The sequence below is a fragment of the Pristis pectinata genome, chromosome 7 (genome assembly GCF_009764475.1).
Source record: "Pristis pectinata isolate sPriPec2 chromosome 7, sPriPec2.1.pri, whole genome shotgun sequence".
NCBI classification, from domain to species: Eukaryota; Metazoa; Chordata; class Chondrichthyes; order Rhinopristiformes; family Pristidae; genus Pristis; species Pristis pectinata.
Window position 1 is genome coordinate 1,481,048 of NC_067411.1, and position 17,339 is coordinate 1,498,386.

Genomic DNA, 17,339 nt, shown 5'->3' on the forward strand with positions numbered 1-17,339 from the left:
AGATGCAGCAACTGTATCCTGCGTCTTCCCTCTAACCTCTGGCCCCCTTCCCCCACCCTTATGACCTGCCCATCTATTCCCCGCCTTCCATCCTTTACTCCATGGTCCACTGCCCTCTCCGACCGGATTCCTCCTCCTTCAGCCCTTTGCCTCTTCTACCTCTCAGCTTCTCCCTTCTCCCCCCACCCTCCTACCTTTCCCCTCTCACCTGCCTGGATGTACTCCTCCTCTGACCGTATTATCCCTGCTTCTGCCCTCTTCCTTTCCAGTCCTGATGAAGGGTCCCAACCGGAAACGTCGACTGTTTATTTCCCTCTGTAGATGCTGCCTGACCTGCTGAGTTCCTCCAGCATTTTGTGTGTGTTGCAACTGAATCAAACTTTGGTCAGGCCACATTTGGAGTATTGTATAAGGTTCCGGTCACTGCTTTACAGGAAGGATGTGGAGGCTTTGGAGAGGCTGCTGAAGATGTTCACCAGGACGTTGTCTGGATTGGAGTTGATTAGCTAATGAGGAGAGGTTGGGAAAACTTGTGTTATTTTCTCTGGAGTGTCAGAGGCGGAGGGCTGACTTCATAGATGTACCTAAAGTTATGAGAGGCGTGGATAGGGCAGATGGTCAGTCGTTTTCCCAGAATGGAAATGTCAAATACTAGAGGGCATAGCTTTAAGGTGAGGGGGGGAAAGTTTAAAGGGGATTTACAAGGCAAGTTTTTTGGCACAGAGAGTGGTGGGTGCATTGAACATGAGTCACAGCAAGGAGACAGCCCTTTGGCCTAACTCGTCCATGCTGACCAAGTTGCTAAACTGAGTCCATTTGGCCCATATCCCTCTCAACCTTTCCTACCCATGTACCTGTCCAAGTGTCTTTAGAGTGTAAATTGGTTTATTATTGTCCCATGTGCCACAGTACAGTGAAAATCTTGTCGTACAGATCAATTCATTACAGCAGTGCATCGAGGTAGTACAAGGTAACACAATAACAGAATGTAGAATATAGTGTCACAGCTACAGAGAAAGTGCAGTGTAGGCAGACAATTAGATGCAAGGTCATAACGGGGTAGATAATGAGGTCAAGAGTCCATCTTATCATACGAGGGAATCGTTCAATGGTCATAACATAGAACATAGAACACTACAGCACAGTACAGGCCCTTCGGCCCACAATGTTGTGTCGACATTTTATCCTGCTCTAAGATCTATTTCACCCTTCCCTCCCACGTAGCCCCCTATTTTTCTATCATTCATGTGACAGTGGGATAGAAGCTGTGTTTGAGCCTGGTGGTACATGCTTTCAAATCTTCTGCCCGATGTGAGGGGGGAGAAGAGAGAATGCCGTAAGTGTCAGAATGGTGTCCAGAAGTTGTAGAAGCAGATACAATAGCAACATTTAAGACATCTTTAGACACACTCATGAACTAGCAGGGAATGGAGAGGTACAGACCATATGTAGGCAGATGCGCAGTTTAAATTGGCTTCATGGTCAGCACAGATACGATGGACCAAAGGGCCTGTTCCTGTGCTGTACTGTCCAATGTTCTATGAAGCTTCGGGCACTCATTTGGGTAAAAGGTCATTGTTTTGGGGAAGAGTAGGAACTCTCAGTCCAGGGCAGTGCTTGCTTTACTGGATCACTGATCTCACTGCGGTTGGTGGGAACCTGCAGTGTGGAACTTGACTGCCTTGTTTCCCAGTCAGGGCAGTGACTTCACATTACAATGTGTTTGGTCTGAATTCCAGATGCTGGGACTGAGAAGCCTTCAGAGATAACTACTCCCGCCCAGGCTGAAACATCTCCTTCCCAAGGACCTCAGGAGACGGCTCCAAAGGATGGGAATCTGGCAGGAAGTGGTGAGTGCCGGTATGGATGTAGGGGAGCACTGGGATTCAGAGAAGCAAGCAGGTTCCGTCAGAGAACCCTCAGTCTGCCTGCACTGAGGTCTGCTTCAGAATGGAGCCCACCTGCTGCTTACCTTCTGAAGCTGCAATCAAAGTTATCATAGAGCAAAGTGTCCCAGAGAGGCATGGGACCGGAGGCCATTCAGCCCCTCTGTTTGATTACCCATTTGATTCAACTTTGAATCCAATTTTGTATCAAAATTATTTCACTGCCCTTTTCTGCCCCCCAATACCCTTGCCCAAGAAAAATCACCCAACCTCGCTGTCCAAAGCTCCACTTGAGTCCTAGCACCAACGTTCATTCTGGGTCGACCCAGACTTCCACCCCCTCCAATGTGGACTGCCCCAAGCAGCCTGCCTCTAATTTCAGCATTTGTCCCCTTGCCCTGGACACTGCTCCAGTTGTACTGTCTGTGCCTAACCATCTCATTGAGATCAGGCTGAGACGTCCAGGCAAGTGGACACAAGCCCAGCCTGTCCAACCTTTCCTTAAAAGGCAGCTCACCTGTCAATCCAGTGAACCTTGTCCGAGTCTCATCTAACACATTAACTACTTTCCTTACACAAGGAAACCAGTGCTCTATCAGTGCCCAAGTGTGGCCTCAAATCCATGCATCAAATGTGTAGTTTTATATTTTTAAACACTTTAATTTCATATTTCCACTGTGCTCCAAAGTATCTCCACCACCAATCACCTCTGTGGCACCCTGGCAACCTTCCCAGCCATCTCCTCAACCACTTGTCTTGCCTGCAGGTTCTGCGAGTGGTCTCAGCTCTGCCAAAGAGAAGACTAAGGTGTCGCTTGGTGATAAGCAGCATAACAAATCGGGCTCCATTAGTCAGGCAGGTACGATGGAGGCTCCTCGCACAGCAGTGAGCTAGCTAAGCACCTCGGTTGGGGAAGTGTTGGATCGGAAGGCTCGCTCTCCAGGTCTGCCCTGTGTTAAGGGACAAGGCAGTGGGAGGAGAGCTCACCAGCAGTGAGACCCTTCGACCGCTGCTCCAGCCCAGGCCGCACTGATGCTGCTTTGTTGCGGTGTCAGCAGGATGCACGACAAGCCTCTGGGAGAAATGAATGAATACCCTGTGCAGGGATCCAGAGACTGCAGGAGAGGCACCATCAACGGGATGTTGCGACAGAATACGGCACTAGTCATTTAAACTGGAGGTGCAAAGAAATGTCTTCTCTTAGAGAGGAACAAGCCTCTGGAATTCTCTGCCCCGAGGATGGTGCAGGCTGGGTTGTTAGGTGGACACAGATAAATATTTGAAAGATCAAGGAATTGAGGGTGATGGGCAACTGGTACAGGTGTGGAGCTGAGGTCAGCACAGATCGGCCATGGTCACATTGAATGGTGGGGCAGGTTTGAGGGGCTGAGTGGTCCACTCCTCATTGCTAGTCTGCATCACAGGGGATCTGGGGTGGGGGGGTGTGGGGTAGGGTGACTGTTCAGGAGAAAGCTGCAGCAGCCGGGACTGTGGCACTGGGACTGGCTCTGAGGCTCATTGGGGAAGAGTGAAGGCGGACAGGACTATAGTGACGGGGACTCAATAGTTAGTGGAGCAAACATGCGATTCTGTGGCAGCAAAAGGGACTCTGGGATGGTGTTGCCTCTCTGATGCCAGGGTCGAGGATATCTGAGCAGTTCCAGAACATTCTCAAGGGGGACGGTGAGCAGCCAGAGGTCGTGGTGCATGTTTGTACAAACGACTTAGGTAGAGAAAGGAGGTGAGGTCCTGCAGAGAGAATATGAGGAGTTGGGAAATAAGTTAAAAAGGAGGACCACAAAGGTAGTAATCTGTGGATTACCCCTGTGCCACGTGCCAGTGAGGGTAAGAATAGGAGGATATGGCAGATGGATGTGAGGCTGGAGAGTTGTTGCAGGGGGTAGGGTTTCAGATTTGTGGACCATTGGGATGGGACAGGTGACCGGTACAAGAGGGACGGGGTGCACCTGAACTGGAGGGGGACCAATATCCTGGCGGGCAAATTTGCTAGTGCTACAAGGGAGGTTTAAACGAGATTGGCAGGGGGAAGGGGTCCAGACCAGAAGTGAGGCAGATGAGAGGCTGGAAGCGGAGACAGAATTCAATGCTAATGAGGTCAGTGGACGAGACAGGCAGCAGCATGTCCGGGAGCAAGGAAAGACTGTTGGATTAAATTGCAATCATTTCAATGCAGGCAGCCTGACAGGCACGGTGGATGTACTCAGGGCATGGGATACGTGGGGCTGGGATATTATACCCATTACAGAAACATGGCTGAGGGAGGGACCGGATTGGCCGCTCAACATTCCAGGGTACAGGTGCTACAGGGAGAGAGGTGGAGGAAAGAGAGGAGGGGAGTTGCATTTCTGATGAAGGAGAACATCACGGCCGTAGTCCGAGATAAAATGACTGAGGGGTCATCCAGTGAGGCTTTGTGGGTGGAGCTGAGAAATAAGGAGGGGATGGTCACCTTGCTGGGGTTGGACTGTAGGCCCCCTGGTAGTCAACGGGAATTAGAGGAACAAATATGCACGGAGACTGCAGAAGGTTGCAAGAATAATAGGTTGTCACAGTAACAGATCTTAACTTTCCTAATATAGACTGGAGCTGCCATAGTGTGAAGGGCTTAGCTCAGATGGATTTTGTTTCCTCAGGCAAGATACAGAAGGCCCTACTAGAAAGGGAGAGGGCAAAGCTCGACCTATTCTTGGGTAATAGGGCAAGTTACTGAGGTGTCAGTGGGGAGCACTTTGGGACCAGTGACCATAGTTCTATTAGTTTTAAATTAGTTATAGAAAGGAACAGATCTGGTCCACAAATTAAAGTTTTAAATCAGAGACAGGCGTCGCAAGGGCAGGAATGGCTGCTGGATATTCCAGGGTTTAGATGTTTCAAAAGGGACAGGGATGGAGGTAAAAGCGGTGGGGGAGTGGCTTTGCTGATCAGGGACAGTGTCACAGCTGTAGAAAGGGAGGACGTCCTGGAGGGATCGTCTACTGAGTCAGTGTGGGTGGAAGTCAGAAACAGGAAGGGAATGATCACTCTATTGGGAGTATTCTTCAGACCCTCCCAGTAGCAGCAGAGACACTGAGGAGCAGATCGGGAGGCAGATTTTGGAGAAGTGCAAAAACAACAGGGTTATTGTCATGGGTGATTTCAACTTCCCTAATATTGATTGGCACCTCCTTAGTGTAAAGGGATAGATGGGGCAGAGTTTGTTCGGTGTGTCCAAGAAGGATTCCTGACACAGTATGTGGACAGGCTGACTAGAGGAGAGGCCGTACTGGACCTGGTACTAGGCAATGAGCCTGATCAGGTTTCAGATCTCTCGGTGGGAGAGCATTTTGGAGATAGTGACCATAACTCCTTGACCTTTACCATAGCCTTGGAGAGGGATAGGAGCAGACGATATGGGAAAGTATTTAACTGGGGGAGGGGGAATTATGATGCTGTTAGGCAGGAACTTGGGAGTGTAAACTGGGAACAGATGATCTTGGGGAAGTGCACAGTGGAAATGTGGAGGTTGTTTAGGGAGTACTTGCATGGTGTTCTGGATAGGTTTGTCCCATTGAGGCAGGGGAAGGATGGTAGTGTGGTTGTGGAGACATAGAATATCTTGTCAAGAGGAAGAGAAAAACTTACCTAAGGTTTAGAAAGCAAGGATCAGACAGGGCTCTGGAGAGTTACAAGGTAGCCAGGAGGGAGCTTAAGAATGGACTTAGGAGAGCTAGAAGGGGGCATGAGAAGTGCTCAGCAAGTAGGATCGAGGAAAACCCCAAGGTGTTCTACACGTATGTGAAGAATAGGAGGATGACTAGAGTGAGAGTGGGACCGACCAGGGATAAAAGAGGAAACATGTGCCTGGAGTCGGAAGAGGTAGGGGAGGTCCTTAATGAATACTTTGCTTCAGTGTTCACCAGAGAGAGAGTCTTTGAAGATTGTGAGGATGGCGTACGACAGACTGATACGCTAGGGCACATCGACATGAGGGAAGAGAATGTGCTGGAACTTTTGAAAAACATTAGGATAGATAAGTCACCGGGGCTGGACGGGATATATCCAAGGTTATTATGGGAAGCAGGAAGAGATTGCTGCGCCTTTGCGTCCTCACTGGCCACAGGAGTAGTGCCAGATGATTGGAGGGTGGCAAATGTTGTTCCTTTGTTTAAGAAAGGGAGTAGGGATAACCCTGGGAATTACAGACCAGTGAATCTTTCTTTAACGATGGGCAAATTACTGGAGAAGATTCTTAGAGACAGGATTCATGGGCATGTGGAGAAGCATAGTCTGATTAGGGACAGTCAGCATGGCTTTGTGAGGGGCAGGCTATGCCTCACGAGCCTGATTGAATTCTTTGAGGATGTGACAAAGCACGTTGAAGGTAGAGCAGTGGATGTGGTGTGCATGGATTTTAGTAAGGCATTTGATAAGGTTCCTCATGGAAGGCTCATTCAGAAAGTCAGGAGGCATGGGATCCAGGGAAACGGCTGTGTGGATTCAGAATTGGCTCGCCCATAGAAGACAGAGGGTGGTGGTAGATGGAGCGTATTCTGCCTGGAGATCAGTGACCAGTGGTGTTCTGCCAGAATCTGTTCTGGGACCCCTGTTCTTTGTGATTTTTATCAATGACTTGCATGAGGATGAGGAAGGGTGGGTTAGTAAGTTTGCAAAAGACAAAGGTTGGTGGTGTTGTGGATAGTGTAGAGAGTTGCTGGACGTTGCAACAGGACATTGATAGAATGCAGAGCTGGGCTGAGAATTGGCAGATGTCGTTCAACCCAGATAAGTGTGAAGTGATACACTTTGGATGATTGAATTTTAAGGCAGAATACAAGGTTAATGGCAGGACTCTTAGCAGTGTGGAGGAACAGAGGAATCTTGGGGTTCATGTCCATAGATCCCTCAAGGTTGCTACACAGGTTGATAGGGTTGTTAAGAAAGCATATGGAGTGTTGGCCTTCATTAGTCGGGGTATTGAGTTCAAGAGCCGTGAGGTAATGTTGCAGCTCTATGGAACTCTGATTAGACCACACCCTTGGAGTATTGTGTTCAGTTCTGGTTGCCTCATAGGAAGAATGTGGAAGCTTTAGAGAGGGTACAGAGGAGATTTACCAGGATGTTGCCTGGATTGGAGAGCACGTCTTATGAAGATAGGTTGAGCGAGCTAGGGCTTTTCTCTTTGGAGAGAAGGAGGATGAGAGGTGACTTGATAGAGGTGCACAAGATGATAAGAGGCATAGATCGAGTGGACAGTCAGAGACTTTTTCCCAGGGTGAAAATGGCTAACACGAGGGGTCATAATTTTAAGGTGATTGGAGGAAGGTATAAGCAGAATGTCAGAGGCAAATTTCTTTTTCCTTGTTTTTTTTAAAAACACGGTGAGTGGAATACACTGCCGACAGAGGTGGTGGAGGCAGATACATTAGGGACATTTAAGAGACTTCGATAGACACATGAATGATAGAGAAATGGAGGGCTATGTGGGAGGGAAGGGTTAGATAAATATTAGGGGATAAAATGTCAGCACAACAGTGGGCCAAAGGGCCTGTACTGTGCTGTAATGTTCTATGTTCATTGGTGGCATTAGACAGGAACTTGCAGAAGTTGATTGGATTAGTTTGTTTGCAGGTAAAGGGATGTGTGGCAAGTGGGAGGCTGTAAAGGTGAGGTAGTGAGGGTCTGCACCTTGAGTGAAGGGCAAGGCTGGCAGGAGTAGGGAACCCTGGATGAAGTGGGATACTGAGGCCCTGGTCAGGAAAAAGGAGGCATGGGTCAGGTACACGCAGCTGGGATCAAGTGAATCCCTGGGGGAAGAGAAAATGAGATTAAGGATAATCCAAGAGATTTGTATATTAAGAAAAAGAGTATCCATGGAGAGAATTGGGCCCCTCAAAGACCAAAGTGGACATCAGTGTGGAGCCGCAAGATGGGTGAGGTCCTCAATGAATCCTTCTCCTGTTTTTACCATGGAGAAAGACAAAGACTTTGGAACTTGAGATAGTTAATGGAATTGTTTTAGGGATAGTCTGCATTACAGCTGAGCAGGTACTGGATATCTTAAAGTGTATGAAGCTAGATAAATCTCCAGGGTCTGACCAGGTATATCTAAGAACTCTGTGGGAGGCTGGAGAAAGAAATTGCAGGAGCCCTGGCTGAGATAGTTGCATCATTGTTAGCGACAGGTGAAGTGCCGGGAGACTGGAGGGTGGCTGATGTTATGCCTTTATTTAAGAAGGGCTGCAAAGAAAAACCTGGGAACTGTAGACTAGTGAGCCTAACATCTGTGGTGGGTAAGTTATTGGAGGGGATTCTGAGGGATAAGATGTACAAGCATTTGTAAGGACAGGAATTGATTAGGGATAGTCAGCACAGCTTGTGGGAGTGTGCGGGAGATTATGTCGCACGAATTTGATTGAGTTTTTTGGATAAGTAACCAAGAAGGTTGATGAGGGCAGGGTGGTAGATGTGGTCTAAATGGAGTTCAGTAAGGTGTTTGATAAGGCTCCTCATGGTAGGCTGCTCTGGAAAGTTAGATCGCATGGGGTGCAGGGAGAGCCGGCTGCACAGCTGGCTCAATGGTGAAGCAGAGGGTGATGGTGGAAGGTTGTTTCTCACATCAGAAGCCCGTGCCTGGTGGTGTGACTCGGGCTGGCACTGGGCCCATTGTTGTCTGTCATCTACGTCAGTGATTTGGGTGAGAATGTACAAGGTACGGTCAGTAAGTTTGCAGTTGACACTAAAATAGGTGGTATGGTGGACAGTGAAGATGGTTCAAGAATTAGAGGGATCTTGATCAGTGCAGTAGATGCTGACAGGGTGAATGCACAGTCTGTTTCCCTGGGTTCTGGAATGAAGAGCTAGAGGGCACAGGTTTGAGGTGAGAGGGGGGAGATTTAATACAAACCTGAGGGGCAAATGTTTCTACCCAGAGGGTGGTCAGTACATGAAATGAGCTGCCTGAGGTTGAGGTGGGTACATTGGTAATATCTAACAGGCACTTGGACAGGTGCATGGAGAGGACTCAGGGACAGTGGGCCAAACACTGGAAACTGATACTGGCTTTGATGGGCATCTTGGTCAGTATGGCCAGGTTGGGCTGAAGGGCCTATTTCTATGTTGTATAACTATGACTACTATTTGTGCTCTTGTGGGAGGTGTTATAGACAATAGACCACAGGAGCAGAAGTAGACCATTCGGCCCTTCGAGTCTGCACCGCCATTTTGAAATCCTGGCTGATCCTCAACAATCAATATTCTGTTCCTGCCTTGTCCCCATATCCCTTGATTCCCCTATCTATGAGAAACCTATCTAGCTCCTTCTTGAAAGTGCCCAGAGAATTGGCCTCCACTGCCCTCTGAGGCAGTGCATTCCACAAATTCACAACCCTCTGGGAGAAGAAGTTTTTCCTCACCTCTGTCCTAAATGGCCGAGCCCTTATTCTTAAATCATGCCCCCTGGTCCTGGACTTCCCCAACATCGGGAACATATTTCCTGTCTCTATCTTGTCCAATCCCTTAATAATCTTGTATGTTTCAATCAGATCCCCTCTCAATCTTCTCAATTCCAGCGTGTACAATCCCAGTCTCTCCAACCTCTCAGCATAAAAGACAGTCCCGACATCCCCGAAATTAACCTCGTAAACCTACGCTGCACGCCCTCTATAGCCAGGATATCCTTCCTTAACCCTGGAGACCAAAACTGTACACAGTACTCCAGGAGTGGTCTCACCAGGGCCCTGTACAAATGCAAAAGAATCTCTTTGCTTTTGTACTCAATTCCCCTTGTAATACAGGCCAACATTCCATTAGCCTTCATCACTGTCTGCTGCACTTGCTCATTCACTTTCAGTGACTGATGAACAAGGACTCCTAGATCCCTTTGTATTTCCCCCTTACCTAACCCCACACCATTCAGATAATAATCCGCCTTCCTGTTCCTGCTCCCAAAGTGGAGAACCTCACACTTATCCACATTAAACTTCATCTGCCAAGTATCTGCCCACTTACCCAACCTATCCAAATCACCTTGAATTCTCCTAACTTCCTCTACACGTCGCACTGCCACCCAACTTTGCATCATCAGCAAACTTGCTAATGTTATTCACAATGCCTTCATCTAAATCATCAACATAGATCGTAAACAGCTGCAGTCCCAGCACCGAGCCCTGTGGCACCCCACTAGTCACGGCCTGCCATTCTGAGAAACATCCACTCACACCTACCCTTTGTTTCCTATCTGCCAACCAGTTTTCTATCCATGTTAATACCCGCCCCCCAATTCCACGAGCCCTAATTTTACCCACCAATCTCCTGTGCGGCACCTTATCAAACGCCTTCTGAAAGTCGAGGTATACAACATCCACTGAATCTCCCTCGTCTATTTTCCTGGTTACATCCTCAAAAAACTCCAGTCGATTAGTCAAGCATGATTTGCCCTTGGTAAATCCATGTTGACTCGACCCAATCCTATCATTGCTATCCAAATGTGCCGCTATTTCATCCTTAATAATGGACTCTGGCATCTTCCCCACCACAGGTGTTAGGCTAACTGGATGATAGTTCCCCGTTTTCTCCGTCCCTCCTTTCTTAAAAAGTGGGACAACATTAGCCATTCTCCAATCCTCAGGAACTGACCCCGAATCTAAGGAACATCGGAAAATGATCACCAATGCATCCACAATTTCTAGAGCCACCTCCTTTAGTACCCTGGGATACAGACCATCTGGACCTGGGGATTTGTCAGTCTTCAGCCCCATTAGTCTACCCATCACCATTTCTTTCCTAATGTCAATCCACTTCAGTTCCTCTGTCACCCTCTGCCTTTTGTCCATCCTTACCTCTGGGAGATTTCTTACGTCTTCCCCCGTGAAGACAGATCCAAAGTACTTATTAAATTCGACTGCCATCTCCCTGTTTCCCATAATAATTTCACCCAATTCGGTCTTCAAGGGCCCAACGTTGTTCCTAACTAACTTCTTTCCCTTCACATACCTAAAAAAGCTTTCGCTATCCTCCTTAATATTCCTGGCTAGCTTGCCTTCGTACCTCATTTTTACTTCCCGAATTACCTTTTTAGTTAAATTCTGCTGCACCTTAAAAATTTCCCAATCTTCTATCTTCCCACTCAGTTTGGCTCTGCCATACCTCTTCCTTTTTAACACAATGCTATCTCTGACTTCCTTTGTCAGCCACGGTGGCCCCTTTCCCCCCTTTGAGTCTTTCCTTCTCTGGGGAATAAACTGATCCTGCACCTTGTGCATTATTCCCAAGAATACCTGCCATTGCTGTTCCATTGACAATTCTGCTAGGATGCCGCCCAGTCAACTTTAGCCAGCTCCTCCCTCATGGCTCCATAGTCTCCTTTGTTCAACTGCAAAATTGACCCTTCTGATTTGCCCTTTTCCCTCTCCAATTGCAGATAAAAACTTGTCATGTTATGGTCACTACCTCCCAATGGCTCCTTTACTTCGAGTTCTCTTATCAAATCCTGCTCATTACACAGCACTAAATCCAGAATAGCCCTCTCCCTGGTCGGCTCTCGTACCAGCTGCTCCAAGAATGCATCCCGGAGGCACTCTATAAACTCCCTTTCCTGGGGTCCAGTACCAGCCTGATTTTCCCAGTCCACTTGCATATTGAAATCCCCCATAACTACTGTGACATTACCCTTGCCACATGCCAACATTAACTCACTATTCAGCTTGCACCCAATATCCATGCCACCGTTCGGAGGCCTGTAGATAACACCCATTAGGGTCTTTTTGCCCTTACAGTTCCTCAGTTCTATCCACACTGACTCTACTTCTCCTGATTCAATGTCCCCCCTTGCAAGGGACTGAATCTCATTCCTCACCAACAGGGCCACCCCACCCCCTCTGCCCACCTTCCTGTCCTTACGATAGCATGTATACCCTTGAAAATTCATTTCCCAGGTCTGATCTCCCTGCAGCCATGTCTCCGTTATCCCAACAACATCATACTTACCCATTCGTATCTGAGCTTCAAGCTCGCCTACCTTATTCCTGACACTCCGTGCATTCAGCTATAGGATTTTTAACTCATTTCTCCTCTCTCCACTCGTATTAATGTTCCGAAATTGTGTAGTTCCAACCTGTCCTCTACCCTCCATCTCGCTATCCTCTCTCTCATTCTGGATCCCCTCCCCCTGCAAATTTAGTTTAAACCCCCCTGAGCAGCATTAGCAAACCTTCCTGCGGTACCCCTCCAGTTCAGGTGTAAACCGTCCCATTGGAACAGATCCCATCTTCCCTGGAACAAATTCCAATTATCCACAAACCTGAAGCCCTCCCTCTCGCACCATCCCCTCAGCCGCGTATTAATCTGCCTAATCTTCCTATTCCTCTCCTCACTCGCATGTGGCACAGGTAGCAATCCTGAGATTGTTACCCTGGATGTCCTGCCCCTCAACTTAGCACCTAACTCCCTGAACTCCTTACGCAGGACCTCCTCTCTTTTCCTGCCCATGTCGTTAGTCCCTACATGGATCACAACATCTGGGTTAACGCCTTCCCTCCTGAGAATAACCTGAACCCGATCTGAGATATCCTGGACCCTGGCACCAGGGAGGCAACAGAGCATCCGGAATTCCCGATCATCCCCACAGAATATCCCATCTATCCCCCTGACTATAGAATCCCCTATCACTACCGCTCTCCTCTCTTCCTTCTTCCCCTTCTGAGTTGAGGGTCCACTCTCGGTGCCAGAGACCAGACCTCCGCAACTAGTTCCTGGTAGGTCATCCCCATCAACAGTATCCAGAGCGGTAGACCTATTATTGATGGGGACAGCCACAGGGGTGCTCTGCTCTCTCTGCCTGCTCCTCTTCCCTCTCCTGACAGTTACCCAGTTACTCTCCTCCTGTCTTATCGGTGTGTCTATCTCCCGATAACTCTTATCTATCTCTGCCTCCGCCTCCCGAATGATCTGTAGTTCGTCCAGCTGCTGCTCCAATTCCCTAACTCGGTCTGCTAGGAGCCGCAGCTGGACGCACCTTTTGCAGGTGTGGTCATCAGGGACAACTGTGCTGACCCTGACCTCCCACATACCGCATACGGAGCACATCACTGCTCTAACTGTCTCCCCCATATCCTGCTCCCAGATTAGTTACAACAAATCAAGATAAAAAGTACCCACCAGACCTTACCTTATATCTCAGCAGCACGTACTCAGGCTTACCGGCTTCCTCTTAGTGAAGTCCCTGTGTGCCGAAGCCCCTTGTGCCAAAGCCCGACCACTCTGCTTCCCTCTCACTCCGCTGCCCACTCCGACGCTGCCCGCTCTAGAGGCTGTTTGCCTTTTAAGCTGCCCGCCCCGTGCCTGCACAGTCCAGCCCCCCCACTCAAGCACTTAAAAACTTTTACAACCCTACTAAAAGCACCTTAAAACAACAAACTAACCCTAGTAAATTACACCCCTCTTAAAAACTAAGCTCTACACTTAAAACCCACTAAAAAAGATAAAAGAAACACTTAGCTTTTTCAAGGTCCTCCGAACTCCCCTTGAAGCGAAACTAATGGCTTCCGAAGTTTTTTCCTACTTTTTAAGCTGCCCACCCCGCGCCTGCGCAGTCCAGCCCCCCCCCACTCAAGCACTTAAAAACTTTCAGGGGGTGGGGGAAGCTGGTGATGGGGAAGTGTTTGTGGGCTGTGGAAGGGGATTTGGTGGGTGGGGGGGGTGAAAAGAGTGTAATGGGGGAGAGTCTGTGGCTGTGGGAGGGGATTCAGTGGGTGGGGGGGAGTCGGTGATGGGGGAGAGTGTCTGTGGGAGGGGATTCGGTGGGTGGGGGGAGAGTCGGTGATGGGGGAGAGTGTCTGTGGGAGGGGATTCGGTGGGTGGGGGGAGAGTCGGTGATGGGGGAGTTTGTCTGTGGGCTGTGGAAGGGAATTCAGTGGGAGGGGAAGAGTCGGTGATGGGGGAGGGTGTCTGTGGCTGTGGGAGGGGATTCAGTGGGTGGGGGGAGTTGGTGATGGGGGAGGGTGTCTGTGGGCGGTGGGATGGGGAGTGTTTGTGGAAGGGGATTCGGTGGGTGGGGAGAGTGTGATGGGGGAAGAGTGTCTGTGGGAGGGGATTTGGTGCGTGGGGAGATTGGGTGACAGGGAGAATGTCTGTGGGAGGGGAGAGTTGGTGACGGGAAGAGGGTCCCCAGGAATTTCCATCGTTCTCAGGCATTTTCCTCTCGACAGATTCTGTGAGCAGGTTCAGCTCAGCAAAGGGCAAGGGCAGGAGTAAGCTCAGCATGTCGCCCGGTGACAGGAAGCAATCCAAGTCTGGCTCAGTCACTCAGTCAGGTATGCTGGAGGCTGCTGGATAGCATTGGCTTAACCAGTGATTCCCCTCACACAAAATGGACATACACAGTGAATGACGGGACCTCGGGGAGTGTTGTGGAACAGGGAGACCCAGGGGTACAGGTACATTGTTACCTGAAAGTGGCAACACAGGTAGACAGGGTGGTGAAGGTGGTGTGTGGCACGCTGACCTTCATCAGTCAGGGCAGTAAGTATAGGAGTTGGGAAGTCGTAGTTTGGCTGTACAAGGCGCTGGTGAGACCACAGCTGGAATATTTATGCAACTCTGGTTGCCACACTATAGAAAGGATGCAATTAAACTAGAGAGGTTACAGGGACCTGTTATTCCCTCATGTAACCTGTTTCTGTAGCTGCCAGTTGCAGAGAGGAGGTGGGGGAGAGAGCAGAGGGACTGTGTGTGACAGGGTAGGAGAGTGTGATAGTGCAGCTGCAGGCTGTTGGTGTAAGTGTCTGTCTGCAGCAGTGCAAGTAAAGGGGGCTGGCGAGAGGACAGAGTTTCTGGTCCCTGGCTCAGCGGCTGCAACAGGGCAGGGGAGCAGTTATTTCCCATACGCAGACCAAGCTGACGTTGTCCATCTTCCGGCCCAGGGTCCGCCAAAGGCAAAAAGGCCAGGGAACAGAAGGGGAAATCTGAACCACCACCATCGGAGCTCACCAGTGAACCTGACAACACCCACCCCCCACCTCCAAAACCCGGCTCCGACCAGTGGGTCTACGTGGATGAGCCGGTGCCCCAGGTAACCGCCGGGACACTGGTGAATGTTTCTGGGGGACACTGTTCGCAGGACACCGCTTAGGGGACATCCCCGGAGGACCCCGCTCAGGGGACGTCCCCCTGGGAGACCACTCGCTGTAACACGGCAGGCGAGGGTACGAGTGGACACTGTTCCTACACTCACTATCCTCTGTAGGATAAGGTTGGTTGCAACTGCTGGGAATTGTTGAGACTGGAGCCTCAGGGACCCAGCACTCCAAGTGAGAGTGCAGAGGGGATGCAGGAGCAGGAGTCAGGCAGCCTCCGTGGAGAGGGGCACCATCTGTGGCTCAGTGACCTTTTGCCATAACTCTGTGACAAGGACCTGAAACACAAACTATCACTTTCCTCACGGACAGAAGAGGTTAGGGCTGTGGACATTGGCTACGTGGACTTCAGCAAGGCCTTTGGCAAAGTATGGTAGGCTAGTTGTGAAGGTTAGATTGCAGGGGATCCAGGGAGAGCTGGCTAATTGGATCATAATTGGCTTGGTGGCAGGAAGCAGAGGGTGATTGCGGAAGGTGATTTCCCGGACTGGAGGCCCGTATCTTGTGGCTCCCCAAGGGTCACGCTGGAACCATTGTCCATCATTTATATGAATGATTTGGATGAGAATGTACAAGGCAGGGTTAGTAAGTTTGCTGATAGCACTAAAATAGGTGATGTGGTTGACAGTGAGAAAGGTTGTCAAGTATTACAGTGGGATCGTGATCAGCTGAATGGGCCGAGGAGTGGAAAGTGGTGTTCAGTTCAGATAAATGCGAGGTTTCAGTCTAGGCCACTCTACTACAGGAAAGATGCCATTAAGCGGGAAAGAGTGCAGAGGGGGTATAGGTTTAGGGTGAGAGGGGAGAAATTAATAGGAACCCGAGGGGCAACATTTTCCACCCAGAGGGTGGTGAGTATATGGAACGAGCTGCCAGAGGAAGTGGGTGAGGCAGGTACATTAACAACATTTAAGAGGTTCTTGGACAGATTCATGGATAGGAAAGGTTGAGAGGGATATGGGCCAAACATGGGCAAGTGGGACTGGTTTAGATGGGGCGTCTTGGTCAGCATGGTCCAAAGGACCTGTTTCTGTGTTGTATGCCTCTGGCTCTGTGACTGACCTCAATCTCCTACGTTCCAAGGAATAAAGACCCAGCCTGGCCAACCTCTCCCTATAACTCAGGCCCTCTCGTCCTGGCAACATTCTCACAAACCTCCTCTGCACTCTTTCCAGCTTCATGGCATCTTTCCTATAGCAGGGTGGCCAAAACTGAACACAATGTTCCAAATGCAGCCTCACCAACATTCTGTACAACTGCAACATAACATCCCAACTTCTGCACTCAGTGCCTTGACTGATGAAGGCCGGCGAGCCAAAAGCCTTCTTCACCACCCTGTCTACCTGTGACACCACCTTCAGGGAACCATGTACTTGTACTCCTAGGTCCCCTTGTTCTGCAACACTTCCCAGAGCCCTACCGCTCACTGTGAAAGTCCTACCCTCATTTATCTTCCCAAAATGTAACACCTCACACGGTGAATATCTGAATTAAACTCCATTTGCCATTCCTCAGCCCACTTACCCAGCTGATCAAGATCTTCTATAAATCCTGAGAACCACCTTCACTGTCAACCACATCACCTATTTTAGCATCATCCACAAACTTACTAACCTTGCCTTGTACATTCTCACCCAAATTATTGGGTTAGATGACAAATAGCACCGACCCCTGGGGGACACCACTAGTTACGGGCCTCCAGTCCAAGAAACAACCTTCCACCATTGCACTCTGCTTGACTTTATAGAAGTGTACAAAGTTACGAGAGGCATAGTTAGGGTGAATGTACACAGTCTGTTTCCCAGGGAAAGGGAACCAAAGACTAGAGGGCATAGATTTACGGTGAGGGGAAAATTTAGAGGGGACCCAAGGGGCAATTTTACCCTACAATGAGGGGATGGGGAGTATATGGAAAAAGTGGCCAGAGGAAGTGGTTGAACAACATTTAAAAGCCACTTGGACAGGGACATGGATAGGAAAGCTTTAGAGGGATATGGGCCAAACATGGGCAAATGGGATGAGCTTAGATGGGCATCTTGGTCAGCATGCTTGAGTTGGGCTGTCTTTTAATTGCGGTTTCCCTAATCCTAGTCTTACCTCAGAAGAAACTTTGGCTCAAAACCAGTGAGGGAGGAGCAGACACCAACAGTGCAATAATTACGAGGCATCCTCTGCACTGCACACCAGGGAGCTTGTGTGATAATAGAACCCCACCCAGTAATGAATGGATGGACCAGACTGTGGAGGAACGAGCTGCACACCTCAGGCTCACGGTCAAAGCCACCAGTGGGTGTCAGGAGGGATCATGAGTGCTGGGCATTCC

The 17,339-nt window shown here is 49.4% G+C and overlaps 1 protein-coding gene across 1 annotated transcript in view; it reads left to right on the forward strand.

The window, feature by feature from the left end:
* Positions 1 to 17,339, forward strand: part of LOC127572506 (sperm flagellar protein 2-like) — an 80,480-nt gene that overhangs the window by 19,185 nt on the left and 43,956 nt on the right. The window contains exons 12-14 of the mRNA XM_052019865.1: positions 1,740 to 1,850; positions 2,653 to 2,745; positions 14,804 to 14,952. Coding sequence (XP_051875825.1) covers positions 1,740 to 1,850; positions 2,653 to 2,745; positions 14,804 to 14,952 — 353 coding nt within the window. The remainder of the gene's footprint in view (positions 1 to 1,739; positions 1,851 to 2,652; positions 2,746 to 14,803; positions 14,953 to 17,339) is intronic.